Source organism: Bombus bifarius, unplaced genomic scaffold, assembly GCF_011952205.1.
Source record: "Bombus bifarius isolate JDL3187 unplaced genomic scaffold, Bbif_JDL3187 scf7180000008265, whole genome shotgun sequence".
In the NCBI taxonomy this organism is placed as follows: domain Eukaryota; kingdom Metazoa; phylum Arthropoda; class Insecta; order Hymenoptera; family Apidae; genus Bombus; species Bombus bifarius.
This window is the reverse complement of record NW_022884550.1, coordinates 745814-762252: the sequence shown is the minus strand read 5'-3', so window position 1 is coordinate 762252 and position 16439 is coordinate 745814. Positions and strand designations below refer to the sequence as shown.

The 16439-nt window shown below is 39.5% G+C and overlaps 1 protein-coding gene across 1 annotated transcript; it reads left to right on the top strand.

Annotated features, from left to right (window-relative positions):
- The first annotated feature begins 3483 nt into the window (after positions 1-3483).
- LOC117211941 (uncharacterized protein K02A2.6-like) lies at positions 3484-7413 on the top strand. The gene is made up of 2 exons (XM_033456296.1): positions 3484-5330; positions 7212-7413. The coding sequence occupies exons 1-2, from the start codon at positions 3484-3486 to the stop codon at positions 7411-7413; spliced, it is 2049 nt and encodes a 682-aa protein (XP_033312187.1).
- The last annotated feature ends 9026 nt before the right edge of the window (positions 7414-16439 follow it).

Below are 16439 nucleotides of genomic sequence, written 5' to 3'. Positions count from 1 at the left end.
CCGCTCCTCCTCACTGAGTCTATAAGGACTTCGTTGCACGGTAACGTTGGGATCAATTAAACGAATTTCTAATTGACCCGTATTTACACGATTCCGCGGAAAACCCGTAATAAATGACTCTTTGTATTTCTCGAGAACAGAAATCAATCGATCTTTATCGTTACCAACTACATCAGTGTCGACCTCATTAATGTTGATCACATCTTCCGCGACTCTGCTACAAGCGTTAACTATTTTTGTCTTACAAATATCGACACTGTTTCGTGTAACATTCACGTCAAAACCTTGGCTCAAAATTTCACGACCAATCATGATATCGTATTTTAAGTAATTATCAGAAAGAGCATGAAAAGTTATCTCCAATATAAAACCGTTAATACATACAGTGGATAAAATCTGATATGTACTGTTAACACAAGTATTCCCTATGCCTCGCATTATTACTACATCAGTCGTTCGTTTGCCAGAAAATTTCGAAGCTACGGATTCTTTGATTAATGAGCATTCGGCTCCGGAATCGAAATAAAATGGGTACGACTCACCCAGATGACTTAATTTACCAGCTGGAGGCTCTACCACACAGGAGTCGACTCGACGTTCATTCTTGAAGCCGGATTTTCTGTTCTGCAGTTGTGGACAATCAGGTGCGATATGACCCTCCGCACGACACTTGAAGCAAACCACCTTGGACGATGAAGCTGGACGGTTTCTTTCCTGGTGTTGTGTATCCTTTGTATCCTTTGTATCCTTCGTATCCTTCCGCTGTTCACTACGCATCCTCTTGCGACACTCCGTTATTTTGTGTCCAAGAGTACCACAATAATGACACTTCACCCGGTAATGCGATAACTTGCGTCGTTTAACTTCAGGTTCCTCCGATGTATTTCCTAACAAGGTTGCCGGCAGATCGTTGTAAGGATAAGCTCTCATTTCATCATAAAATTGTTCCTCCGTCTTGATATTATTTGCGAGCGTTAATCGATGAAAGCGTTGATCTTGTGAGTTTAGCATATAAAGAGTTAAGGCATTGAGTACTTCGGGCATCGTTAGATCTTGCATCTTCATCTGCAACATGGAACGGAGGCGACTACCGTAAGCTCCTAGAGTTTCGGTCTCCGTCGGTCGTTCTCTGGACATCCTTATTAATGCCGTGGCGGCTGTCTCTCTGCCACCAAAACGCGAAAGGAATTGTTCCTTAAACGTTGGCCAGGAAAGTTTTCCACCGCGCACTATTTGTGAAAGCCAATGTGCAGCAGATCCCTTTAGGGCACGATTTAAAGCAGAAAGTAACACACTATCTTGCATCGGATAGTCTTTCAAAATCACATCTGTATATGAGCACCACGCGGATGGATCAGCGCGATGGATCAGCGCCCGTGCCTTCAGGATCAAAACGTGACAACATTACATCCTTAGGTTCCATACTCGACTTTTGCTCCCTAGGCTGAGTCATCTGGTTCATGATTTTCATGAGTTGTTCCAAAGTGACACTTGGGCTTGATCCCACTTCTGATGTCGGGTTAACATTAGGATTTAAGGCGCGTAACGATTCTTCGTTTGAATTAGCCATTGTTTTACAAAACAGAGAGTATATTTACACGAATAAACAAGGTTTTACAAATATTATGAATAATGAATTTTTATAAATGATATGATTGATTAACAAATGATAAATTAAATTATTAATTAGATTAAAGAATAATAAGTTTTATCGAACAATAAAAGAAACGAATAATATACCTTACGATTTACTAATTTAACGAATAATGAAAATTAACGATTGATAAATTTACAAATATTGAATTTAATTTACGCTATAAACAATGATCCGGGGTTCAAACGAATCCACGGTCAACGGGAAAACTTTAAACAATTTTATAACACAAAAATACGTTTGCTGAATCACTCGGAAAAAATTACTCGATGTATCACTTTCCAAGGCGATCACACGAATGCCTCTCTGCATAAAATCTTTTTCGTAATCCGACTGCATTTTGTTTGTTATATTCTCGCTGGAAACATCGAGAAGGTTCCAATCGTTGTTGCTAGGCAATATCTGTCAAAAGTTTGTTATATACTCCTTGGAAACATCGAGAAAGATCCAAACGCCGTTACTAGGCAGTTTCTGTCTGGAGATTGATTCCTCATACAACGTGTGTCCCATTATATCGACATCTCTAAAGTACAATTCTATGTGATTTCTAGGGAGAACAATACAACCGATCCACACCTTCGTCAGGCAAAACGTTTATCCCGTGACCGTGGCTACGTTCAGCGACCAGTTGTCACCTCGAACCCACTTTCGCTTTTCACAAATGTCAAACAATTACAGATGACAATTACTTAATTACAGTTATGATAAGATCTGGGCTAAAGCATTAAAGGCCTCCTCAAAATTGCATAGGGAAGGCTCCGGTTTTCATTTCATCTCCGACATATATATATATATATGTCGGAGATGAAAGAACACCGGAGCCTTTGGAATTTTGGATAATCCCGCAACATTGTAACCTAGAGTCTACTATAGGTGTAACTGAACAGTTGTAGTTATTCAACCCGCTTGTAATTGTTCGAGAGTTGTGATAATGAGCTTGGGCTCGAGGCGACAGTCAGTCGCCGAACGTAGCCGCGGTCACGGGATGAACGCTTTGCCTAACAAAGGTATGGAGTAATTCTATAGCTCTCCTTAATTCGTGGCGACACGCGACAGTAAACATTCCAACGGTTTCTGTCCCGTGGCTAGCCACACGCAGACCCTATTCTTCGAGTAAGATGATTGCCAGATGTCGATGCGTCTCCGCAGTACATGTCCGGCTAGCCCGAGGGCCCGTAATAAATTTTAAGGTTTAGTTAACTAAAGTCCTTCAAACAGACAAACAGTCTTTGTCCCAACTACGGGAAGATAGGGGAGACATATTTTTCAACGAGCGGCGTCTCCCACTAGCAACTTTCCCTCGAGGGCGGCTAGCATCTTTTTCTAACCACCGATATGGAGATTGACCAATTAGCAGCAACGTCAATTTCCCTTACTTCCTAAACGAAGGCTTTCCTCGACGAATCCGATGATCTCGTGTCCTTAGACACACCCCAGTATAGTTTTCCTCTGTGGAATCATCGGGACGGGACGCGCATTCTTTGACGCGCTCCCGTCGAGTAAAGAGTAACGTCTTTACGCTCAGCAATTATTTTTTACGAGTCAGACTTAGATTCAGCGAGAACGCCTATCTGTCATCCCGTTGACCGCGGATTCGTTATTGAACCTGAGATCACTGTCACTAGTTTCGCGGACGTCTCACCGCCGTGATAGATTGTCAAACCTGTGTTATTCATACCTGTGTCAATAAATCGTATCTTCGCTACACCGCAACGACGGCTACCTTCAATGAAGACTCCTCAAACACCGACAACCCTATCCCCACTGCTTCTCCGACATCAGAAGTGGGATCCGCCCGGATTCAAGAGATGCAAGGGCGGATCAACGCCATGGAAGAGCTAATTCGGACACTGACGCAAAGGCCGAGTACGGAGACGATGAGTGTAGCGCTACCACGTTTCAACCCCGGGAACGCGGGCACCAGCCCAGCTTCGTGGTGCGCGGCTGTTAGTGCGGTTATGGACAAAGTGTCCCTACGAGACTACGAGTTATATATTTCTATAAGTCGTGCTTTAGAGGGTACCGCGGCAGAGTGGCTTACGCATGTCCCGGTCAACGGTCTTACTTGGACAAAGTTTAGGGAACTTTTTCTTGCTCGCTACGGAGGCACGGAGACGGCAACCTCGGTGCTAATCAGGGTGCTCGACGAATCACCACTGGAGGACGAAACCGCTGGGACTTTCGGAAATCGCCTCCACTCCCTTCTGTCGGCGAAATGGGGAAATCTATCCAATGTCGAGCTGATCAACGCCGTTATCCTTCTGCGACTGATCTGGTATGACCAGCGTGTCGAAAGAATAGCATTCGGGGACGATATTCGGACCCTCGAGCAATTCCAGAGGGAAATGAGAATCTTCTCTCACGCGAAGAAGAGGCCAGTACCTTCGCCAAATAATCCATCGGCGGAGCCAGAAGCAAAGCGACGCCACTCGTCGGCCCGCCTCCCGAGATGCCTTCACTGTGGCAAACCAGGACATAAGCTCGCGGATTGTAGGACGAGGAAGCGTGAGCAACAGCAGAGGAGTACACAACGCCAGGGAGGAAGGCGACCGGACGCATCGCCTCAGGTGGTTTGCTTTAAGTGTCAGGCGGAGGGCCATATCGCACCTGACTGCCCGCTACGACGGGACAAAAAGGCCAGTACCAAGAATGAACGTGTAGTCAACTGCTGCGCGGTGGAGTCCCCAGCTGGTACCCTAAGTCATCTGGGTGAGTCGTTCCCATTTTACTTCGATTCCGGAGCCGAGTGCTCATTAATTAGAGAGTCGGCTGCCTCGAAATTCTCCGGTAAGAGGACGACTGAGCTAGTAGTAATGCGAGGAATAGGAAACACCCGTGTTAAGAGTACGTCCCAGATCTTGTCCACGGTATGCATAAACGGTCTTACATTGGAGATAACCTTCCATGTTCTTGCCGATACTTATCTGAATTACGATATCATGGTTGGTCGCGAGATTTTAAGCCAGGGTTTCGACGTATACATTACACGAAATAGCGTCGATATTTGTAGAACAAAGGTGGTCAACACCTGTAGTAAAACCCCCGAAGACGAGATCGATATTAACGCGGCCGATACTGACGTGATCGGTAACGATAAAAGTCGGTTAATTTCTGTTCTCGAGAAGTTCAAAGATTCATTCATTACGGGCTTCCCACGTGCCCGCGTAAGCACGGGGCAGTTAGAAATACGGTTAATCGATCCTAATGTCACCGTGCAAAGAAGTCCTTACAGACTTAGCGAAGAAGAGCGGAGGATAGTGCGTGAGAGAATAGACGAGTTAATCAAAGCGAAGATTGTAAGGCCTAGTAACTCACCGTTCGCGAGCCCTATACTACTCGTGAAGAAAAAGGACGGCTCGGATAGACTGTGTGTAGACTTTCGAGCATTGAACAAAAATACGGTCGCGGACCGGTATCCCCTACCCCTTATCGCGGATCAAATCGCGAGATTGCAGAAGGCGAGATACTTCATTAGCCTAGACATGGCCAGCGGGTTCCACCAAATCCCCATTCATCCCAATTCGACGGAATATACGGCGTTCGTTACACCCGACCGGCAATACGAGTACGTAACTATGCCTTTCGGATTGAAAAATGCACCATCCGTTTTTCAGAGGGCCATTCACTTGGACGACGTCCTAATTATTGCCGACTCAGTAGATCAAGCCCTAGAAAGGTTGAACACCGTATTAGATACCCTCGTGAAAGCCGGATTCTCCTTTAACTTTGCAAAATGTTCCTTTTTAAAGATGTCGGTACTCTATTTGGGATATGTAATTCGTAACGGAAAAGTCCGTCCAAACCCGGGTAAAATACAAGCCTTGAGTTATTTACCTGCACCGTCGACCGTCACACAACTCAGACAATTCATAGGTTTGGCCTCTTACTTCCGAAACTTCATTCCCAAATTCTCACAAGTAATGAAACCCCTGTACGCACTCACCTCGAGTAACAAGAATATACCTTGGACGGACCGGCACGAACAGATAAGACAAAAGGTAATTTCCGTCCTGACTGACGCGCCGGTGCTAATGATATTTGACCCCAATTACCCAATAGAACTACATACGGATGCTAGCTCGGAAGGATATGGGGCCATTTTAATGCACAGGGTTGAAGGTAAAAATCGAGTAGTGGAATATTACAGCAAAAGAACTAGCCCTGCAGAATCTAGGTATCATTCCTACGAATTAGAAACGCTAGCAGTCGTAAACGCCGTCAAGCACTTCCGTCATTACTTACACGGACGAGAATTTCTTGTTGTCACCGACTGCAACTCCCTGAAAGCATCCCGCAATAAGGTACACTTGAACGACAGGGTTTACAGGTGGTGGGCTTACCTGCAAACTTTTACCTTTGACATTATGTACCGGGAGGGTAAACGAATGACCCACGTAGATTTCTTTTCGCGAAATCCCGTAGACTTAGATCGCGGTACGTTCAGCAAAATTGCAGAGAAAGAAATTAACCTAACCGAAATCTCCGACGATTGGCTACTAGCGGAACAACGTCGCGACCCACAAATTTCTGAGATCGTCAATAAATTACAGAACGAAGAGCTCGCGGAAGACGTCGCGAATACGTATGAGTTACGGTCCGGCACTCTTCATCGTAGAATACAGAGAAAAGGTAGGACTCTCTGCCTGCCCATCGTGCCGAGGGGGTTTAGGTGGTCTGTTATTAACCATGTGCACCAGTCCATTATGCACTTAGGTTGGGATAAAACGCTTGAGAAACTGTACGAGTATTATTGGTTCGAAGGAATGGCGAAGTATGTTCGCAAATTCGTAGAGAACTGTCATGCTTGTCGAGTTTCAAAGGCAAGTTCGGGTCGAGTACAAGCCGAATTACACCCCATACCTAAGACCAGCATACCTTGGCACACGGTTCATATGGACATAACGGGCAAACTAAGCGGTAAGAACGATTCGAAGGAATACGTCATTGTGTTGGTCGACGCCTTCACCAAGTTCGTATACTTGCATCATACCCGTAAGATAGATTCCATTAACACCATTAAAGCGCTTAAGTCCGCTATATTTTTGTTCGGCAGTCCCTGCCGGGTAATAGCGGATCAGGGAAGATGTTTTACGGGCAAAGAATTTCGAGACTTTTGTCAAGATAAATACATTAAACTCCATTTAATTGCGACCGGAGCTAGTAGGGCCAACGGACAGGTAGAGCGTGTTATGAGTACGCTAAAAAACATGTTCACAACAATAGAAACCACTGGGCGGTCCTGGCAAGACGCGATCGGGGAAATACAACTGGCCTTAAATTGTACCACCAACCGCGTGACTAAGTCAAGCCCGTTGGAACTACTAATCGGTAGAACAGCGAGACCCTACGGCTTATCCCTACCCGACAATATCGAAGAAAGAGAAGTAAATATCTCCCATGTAAGACAGCAGGCGATAAAGAATATAGAAGCAAGCGCCAAATACGATAAAGATAAGTTCGATGAAAACAAAGCTAAAATAACTAGGTTCAACCTTGGCGATTTCGTGTTACGCAAAAACGAGGAAAGGAACCAGACGAAGTTAGATCCGAAATTCAGGGGTCCGTTCGAGATAGCAGAGATTTTGGAAGGAGATAGGTATACCTTAAAAACTCTAGACGGAAAACGATCATATAAGGACAGACATGACAGACTGAGAAAGATGCCGGAAGGCTGCGTCCCTGCTGAGTTGGACGTCTGCGGTGATGACGACGACGGTGATAATATCGATGCAAGTACACCGACCTCAGAGGATCACTAACACTGCGTTGTAGTTGTAGTATATATCCACAGTGACGTTTTGCACATACGCAATATATCCACTGTGATGTCTCATATATCTGTAATATATCCACAGTGACGTTTTGCACATACGCAATATATCCACTGTGATGTCTCATATATCTGTAATATATCCACAGTGACGTTTTGCACATACGCAATATATCCACTGTGATGTCTCATACATCTGTAATATATCCACAGTGACGTTTTGCACATACGCAATATATCCACTGTGATGCCTCATACATCTGTAACATACCCACAGTGATACACCCAACGCAGTAACATGATCCAACAAACTGAGACTCTTCGGTGTACGAAATCGAAATGATCTGCCGTGTCATTACGGTCTGACTGGTAACTCACAGAACGCAACTAGCTCTTTAAACACAAATTATAGCGCTACTAATTCGAGCCCTCTTTCATTTCCTTGCATGTCAAACCTCCGAACAAAACCTCGTTGTTGAAATGGACCCTTGACTTTCTTGGACACTTAGTTAAATTGTAAATAATGTCAGTTGCATCGAAGCTAATGTAAGAAAACACGATATTTTAGCCACACACGAGGACGTGTGATAGTCAGGATGGCCGTGTCGGAGATGAAAGGACACCGGAACCTTCGGATAGCCCCGCAACATTGCAATCTAAAGTCTACTATAACTGTAACTAAACTATTGTAGTTATTCAATCCGATTGTAATTGTTCGAGATTAGTGACGGTGAGCTTTGGCTCGAGGCGACAGTCTGTCGCCCAACGTAGCCGCGGTCAAGGGATGAACGCTTTGCCCAACAAACATATGGAATAATTCTATAGCTCTCCTTAAAAGAAATATTCGTGGCGACACGCGACAGTAAACATTCCAACGGTTTCTGTCCCGTGGCTCGCCACACGCAGACCCTATTCTTCGAGTAAGATGATTGCCAGATGTCGATGCGTCTCCGCAGTACATGTTCGGCTAGCCCGAGGGCCCGTAATAAATCTTAAGGTTTAGTTAACTAAAGTCCTTCAAACAGACAAACAGTCTTTGTCCCAGCTACGGGAAGATAGGGGAGACATATTTTTTAACGAACGGCGTCTCCCACTAGCAACTTTCCCTCGAGGGCGGCTAGCATCTTTTTCTAACCACCGATATGGAGATTGACCAATTAGCAGCAACGTCGATTTCCCTTACTTCCTAAACGAAGGCTTTCCTCGACGAATCCGATGATCTCGTGTCCTTAGACACACCCCAGTGTAGTTTTCCTCTGTGGAATCATCGGGACGGGACGCGCATTCTTTGACGCGCTCCCGTCGACTAAAGAGTAACGTCTTTACGCTCAGCAATTATCGTTTACGAGTCAGACTTAGATTCAGCGAGAACGCCTATCTGTCATCCCGTTGACCGCGGATTCGTTATTGAACCTGAGATCACTGTCACTAGTGTCGCGAACGTCTCACCGCCGTGATAGATTGTCAAACCTGTGTTATTCATACCTGTGTCAATAAATCGTATCTTCGTTACACCGCAACGATGGCTACCTTCAATGAAGACTCCTCAAACACCGACAACCCTATCCCCCCTGCTTCTCCGACATATACATTCGTAATAAAGTTCTGTATTTTAGCAATCATGGTAACGTTAACGCTGACAAAGGAATATGTCTTATAGCAATATTTTCAGTAATAAACGTAGTAATAAGAGGCATAGCAACAAAGGGCGCATTAATAAGGGGCGCTGAAAAAGAAACAAAGCAGTAGCCAGAAGGGCTACTACAATTCGATAGTGTTCCACTCTATATGAACCCGAACAACAAGCCGATAGTGGAACTGAATATTCTTGTTTCGCAACGCTACTTTACTACTAGAATTAATGAAACAGAAAATTCTCAAAATCAAACGCGAAGAGTGCTTCTTTATAGGTATTTTCAATATCAATTAATCTACCATGTAAAAAAAAAAATTCTGAAAATTCCTGAAATTTGATACGCAACGCTAATAAATATAAATCTACGCACTCGTAATTAAACAATACGCAACACTAATACGAGAGATTGCATTGCAACCGTTTAGGAGGTTGCCGATAAACGATCACACTTCTACAACTCTTGCAGCTGTATCGTGTGATCCAGGAACAGTGTCCGACCAATGCAGTCGGGGTGTTTGGGCATTTTGTAAACGCAACACTACTTAACAAAACGCGATCATTCATTATCGCAACGCTAATTCTTATAGTAAATTTAATGAAAATTACTATTTACTATATGAAAAAGCTACTTTAAATATTCTCATATTGCAACTTGCAATACTATAAAATTAATTGAAAACTAACATTTTTATAATCTAATTTTAAGCAATAGAAAGTAGGATAAATTCTAAAAATTTCTAATAAAATTTGCAAAAGACAATCGCGATATCGTAATTCGCAACTGTAAAGCAAACGCGATTATCATTTTATCGCAACTCTAATTCAAACCGTAATCATTTTCTCGCCACACTAATTAAAAGCCGCGATGTTATTTCGCAACTCTAATACAACCCGTAATTAATTTATCGCGACACTAATAAGAAAAATCGCGATTTGCCCAATGGGACGATGGACCGCTATATACATCGGCCAAAAAGCAAACTACTACTACTTCTACCACTACAAATACTAAAATCGAGCATAGTGACAAAGTAGTAACAATAATGACTTCTCATGCTCTGGATGACCCAGAGGATGGGCAGCCATTAGTAGTTGCCCTCTTGAGTGGCAGTTTGCCGGGCCTCTTCGGCTTATAGCCTCTTCTTTCTTCGGGCGCAATGCCCGCTGAAACTTAAATCTAAGCTCGAGACTTCTAAATCGCAAACAAAAAAAAACTTATAAAGGTAAAATAATAATATAAACTGTGGAAGCTGATTGATGTGCACATGGACTGACCAACGATCACGACAGTGATCGTTGCCCACTCGCATGTGCGTGCTCGAGCAATATACGTTCGTTTCGAGCCCACTCGACCGCGACCGCGACAGCGAAATTCGCAAAATCGATAGGCAAAACCAGAGACAAGAGCATGCTCTACCCGTGCCAGTTTCACCGTCGATTTTTCAAATTAGATTTCCAGAAACAGGTTGGTCACAGGAAAAGGCGCCTACCCGACCAGAGACTATGCCAACCTGTCCGGCCCTACCTACTTATAATTAACAGACATACCAGAAAGTATACTACCTACCCTACCTAGCGCTATATTTGAAAATGGCAAAACAGGCACACCAACACACTCGCTCCACGGTTCTCATACAAACGCTCGGGCGCAAAGGTCCTACACTAGAGAGGACGTCCCGGGACGCCTCCGACACCCGAGCTTAACACACAGCATGCACACTCTAAGGTACGTACCGTTTTCCTGAAATCGACTGACGAAGGCTAATGACCATTGCGTAAAACGTGATAAAACACGTCTGAGGAAATGATATCGTTAAAATAAATGTAAGTAAACTTGGAATTATAATTGTAATTTACGGCAATATTAAAAGTGTGGTTACATTTAATCGCGTGGATGATGTTATCACAAATTGTGATTGTATCGAGACGTAAATTGAATCGATATATGTCTCGACATTTTTAATATTTGAAGTTTTAACGAATGAGAGAAAGCGACGCAATTCCACGGCCTAACAACACATACACATAATGTGGAAAATACGTCGTGCACGATACACTAACACATCGTCAGTCGCTGATCAATTGTTACATTACTTAATTCTAGATCATCGTGCCCAATGCCTCTCTCCCATTCAAGTAGCACCTGGGCACGTGAATGAGATCCTGACAATGGGCACGGAAAGGGTTAAACCTGAAAATCCTAATCTAAAAAAATTATTAGTTTGTGTAATTTTTATTTAACGGACTAACGTTCTCTGATTTTATATTTTACTACATCGTTTCTGATTAAATCTACTTTAATAATTTAATAAATTAGAACAAAATTTTAATATTGCAAAAAAGGTAGCGTTAATTGAAAAAGACTGAGACTCGATCAAATGGAACAATTGACTCTAAATATATTACTAAGAAAGAAATAATCTCAGGCGATCTCTTTATCAAAGCATATACTCGAAAGTGCAGAAGCAGTGTTCAAAATTATTGCTTTGATTCAAAAATCTGCCTGTCGCGAAGTGTCTTCTTGCACGTAAAATTTCACACACTCTTGTACGGGAAAAAATGAATTTTAACTCATATTTTAAATTCTAGCCAAAGTGAAATAAACGAATGTGACTTAATATTGTCACGATTAATTCATTGCTTAAGATCAAGTATATTTATGTCAAACAAGTATATTCGTGTACATATTTGCCATTTGCAAATATTCATACGGAATGTTAACATGCATGTTTATAAATAACACGAATATGTTCTAAAGTGTATATGTTTAAACTAATTATTAAAAGACTAATTATTATAATCGCGCTGCGCAAGAAGACCTATCCTAAACTAATAAATTTAAAAAAAGAATGTTACTACTCACGGGTATAAAAAATACCCGCGGTCACTATGCTCGCAAAAAATTCTACGTAATACAACCAGTACCCGTGCCGATTCGGACCTTTCATCCTACAACATGATTGGGTGACCGGAGGAACAGAAATGCATGCGACTCACCGTTCGAAGTGGAGAAACAGAGGACTTACCATGGATGCTGCGCCATCACAGTGAATATCATCAGAGAGACTAACATCAGTCAGGAACCGTTGAAAGGCCAATGGTGGAAATGGAGGTTGCGAAAAATCTGTTACAAAACAAAACACGATGAGTGATTGCTGACTATTAGAAAAGTTGGAGATAGTGAAAAATGAAAGTTTATTAACTTTAGTAACTTTAGTAATGATAAAGATTGAAATTCTAATAGACTTTGATAAGAGTAAAAACTTAAACTCTAATATGAAAGTTTAAAATCTAAAAATTAAGAATCTAATGATTTCTAAAATATGTTAGTTATTTGTTTCATAATTCGGTATTAAGACTTTAATACATATTTTATTTCAATGAAAGAATAACCTCAGAAAATGCTAACCGGTAAATTTTCAATCGAATTGCGTTTCTTAATTGATAGTGATCAAAGAAAAATATACAGAATAGACATAATTGAAGTACGATATGTAAAATTACTTACATTTTTGGCTTTTGAATCACCATTGGAGCATTCCCAAAGAAGACAAAGAAGTTGAAGCTGTGATATGTCTATAACAAGACATAAAATATCATTAATATCGTTAATACATTATAACAAACATGGAACTTAAACAATAATAAAGACTAAACTCTAATAAGTATGTAAATTGGAACTCTAATATAAAAATTTGAGAACAAAACATTCAGTGATTTTTTATGCGTATCAGATAGTTTTATTGTATTTTAATATTAAGACTTTAAGACTTTATTTCAATTAAAAAGGACATTTACAACTTTCCAAATTATCAATCATTTCTATTTTATAATTAACAATATTTCAAACAAAATGTAATAAATAGAACAAATTGAAATACAATATATAAAACTACTTACATTCTTGACCTCCTGGAGAGGCTTTATCCTCTTGAGGGAGGCACTGACTCTAATACCGAAAACGAATATTCAAAAAAATAAATATATAAAAAAAATAAAAGACTACGTTACCGCGACCGCTTAAATTATGATCGACGAACAAGGACTCTAATATCGCGTACAAACTTAATTGATAAAATTTTATTACTTTCGCGTGTGATTATTCGATCAAAATGAATCAAAAATATCGTGATTTTAAAATATTGGAAAGAAATTATTGCGTAGCAAACACTGACTCTACAAACGCATTGCGCGCGGTCACAAATATTCCCTGAAAATACAGCTGTTTAAGGGCGGAGGTGGGGGGAAGGCCGTGTGTGTGTGTGTGGAAAAGAAGCAAAACGTCGTTTCGACAATTTTCTTCTTTTTCCTATCGAGCGTTTATTTAGCAAATACTGCTATTTTTTTTACACTTAAAAAATTATTGTTAAGGAATTGGAAAATATATATATAATAATAATATAATAAGTATAAAAAATATTACTTGAAAATTGTGAGATATTTCTTGATAACGAACAAATGCTTACGAATACCGTGAATGCAATGCAATCGTTTGTAACAATTATATGTTTTGCTATTAGAATACGAAAATGTCTGCAAATTAATAGATTAACAGTTACCAATCAATATTTCAAATGTCTTAATGGTATAAATGGTATAAATTAAAATGGTATAAATTAATGATTTAAATGCTTTAAATTAATAGTTCAAATGTTGTAATTTAATATTTTAAAAAGCATAAATTAATATTTTAAATGTAGTAAATTAATACTTTAAAGGTAACAAATTAATAACTTCAATGGTTATAAATTAATAGTAGACTGTAAGAAAACAATAGTTAAACATTGAAAATTAATACCTTGAATGATACAAATTAATAACGGCAATGTTATAAATTAATAAGTTAATTCGTAAAAGTTTAGTTCTTCGATCTGCATTGTACGGTGGTTGAAACACAAATGACCTCGCACGAGGGTAAATGTGTTCCTTGCATACATGTTGGTATACACGTGACAAGATGCCAACGGCCGATCAAACAGAAACGGTTTGCAGATATCACAAATGTACCTTTTAAATGTCGTAAATAAATGGTTCAAATGTTACAAATAAATAGCGTAAATGTTATAAATAATGATTCCAAGGCCCTAAATTAACAGCTCCAACGTTGTAATTTAATGTTTTAAATGGTGTAAATTAATATTTTAAATGCGACAAATTAATAGCTTAAGTGTCATAAATTGATGTTCCAAATGTTACCAATTAGCAGTTTAAATGTTATAAACTAATGTTTTACATGTCGTAAATCAATAACTTAATTCGTAAACGTTAAATTCTTCGACCTGCATTGTACGGTGGTTGAAACACAAATGACCTCGCACGAAGGTAAATGTGTTCCTTGCATACCTGTTGGTATACACGTGACAAGATGCCAACGGTCGATCAAACAGAAACGATTTGCAAATATCACAAATGTACCTTTTAAATGTCGTAAATAAATGGTTTAAATGTTACAAATAAATAGCGTAAATGTTATAAATAATGATTCCAAGGCCTTAAATTAACAGCTCCAACGTTGTAATTTAATGTTTTAAATGGTGTAAATTAATATTTTAAATACGACAAATTAATAGCTTAAGTGTCATAAATTGATGTTCCAAATGTTACCAATTAGCAGTTTAAATGTTATAAACTAATGTTTTACATGTCGTAAATCAATAACTTAATTCGTAAACGTTAAATTCTTCGACCTGCATTGTACGGTGGTTGAAACACAAATGACCTCGCACGAGGGTAAATGTGTTCCTTGCATACCTGTTGGTATACACGTGACAAGATGCCAACGGTCGATCAAACAGAAACGATTTGCAAATATCACAAATGTACCTTTTAAATGTCGTAAATAAATGGTTTAAATGTTACAAATAAATAGCGTAAATGTTATAAATTAATGATTCAAAGGCTCTAAATTAACAGCTCAAACGTAGTAATTTAAATGGTGTAAATTAATATTTTAAATGCTTTAAATCGATAGGTGAAACGTTATAAATTAAATGCTTGAATGTTGTAAATAAACAGCTTAAAGGAACATTAATGGCTTAAATGTTATAAAAATGTCTAAAAAAATGGATTTGGAAATTTGTTTAATTAATTCACATATTCTGTAAAAAAAAACAAAAAAACGAAAAGTCATTTAACCACCTGCGATTTACAAAAGCTTTAATAGACCAGTTAAGAGGAGATATTCGACAACCACGAGATCGACTACTAATTGTGATGAAATTCGGTTAAATGGAAAGCTCCATGTAATTTTAACAAGAACAAAAAAGTATTGTTATATGTGTTCTTACCGAAATAAAGCACGAAACAACTTATTATTACGATACTTGTCCCGACAAGCCAAGGATGTATCTTGGCAGATGTTTTATAAATTATCGTAAAAAAAGATACAAAAGAAAATTAAAAAATTATATGTTCAAAGATGTAAATATATATGGATTATTAAAATATAATGTCTTTTTAAATTAATTTTTATATAAAATCATTTTATATTACCTACAATACACTCGTCATATACGCGCAAAATCGTCTCGAGCTGCTGCTACGCCCAACCGAAAAGGCGGTCGAGTGCAAAGGGTAGTTTAAAAGTTATAAATTAATGTTCCAAATGTTTTAAATTAACCTTTTGCGGACGAGTGTCGGCAAATAGCCGTCCAAGTATTTTTACCGTTGCGGACGCGTGTCGACATATAGCTGCCCGAATCTGTTCACAGTTCCGGACAGTTATTTAGAAATGGCTGGCGTTACTTCTATTTTTCCGAGCGATAATTTTATGCGTATTTGGACACGGGTATAATAAACTAAACAGTATTATGTTATGAAGATTTTAGATCTTCAAAAATCTTATCTTCCGTTTAACGTAAACTTGCGATGCAGGATGATAGTCGAGTTAGAACAAATTTCAATCTTTGGCATTACCAGATGAATCAGAAAGCTTTTTATATATTTTTTATAATACCTTATACACGATGCCTAAACGTTTCAGAAAGAACATGTTCGATAGTAATAATAGTGGTGACGAACATTATTTTGAACCTGACAAGATAGAAGACGACGACAATGCTTCAGACAGTGGAAACGAACACCGTTCAATAATGAATCGGCTCAGGTGTTTCAATCTTTCTAATAATAGTGACAATGATGATGAATTAAATATTGATGAAAATAATAATAAACCTCGACAATGAATAACGCAAACGTTCAACGTGTATATATTTTCAACTGCGCGCGCCAATACCTTTCGTCCACAGCGACGCTCGCTCGTCGAGCGGCCCCGTCCGCAAAGGGTTAATAGTTTAAATGTTATAAATTATGTTACAAATTAATGGTTTAAATGTTATAAATTAATGTTTTAAATATTGTAAATTAATAGTATAGGATTA

What these genes read in the sequence shown, in the direction of transcription:
- LOC117211941 (XM_033456296.1), top strand. Translation starts at nt 3,484, where the DNA reads ATGGAAGAGCTAATTCGGACACTGACGCAAAGGCCGAGTACGGAGACG. An exon ending in GTAGATCAAGCCCTAGAAAG is followed by an intron (nt 5,331 to 7,211) that starts GTTGAACACCGT and finishes TCCGAAATTCAG; the next exon opens with GGGTCCGTTCGAGATAGCAG.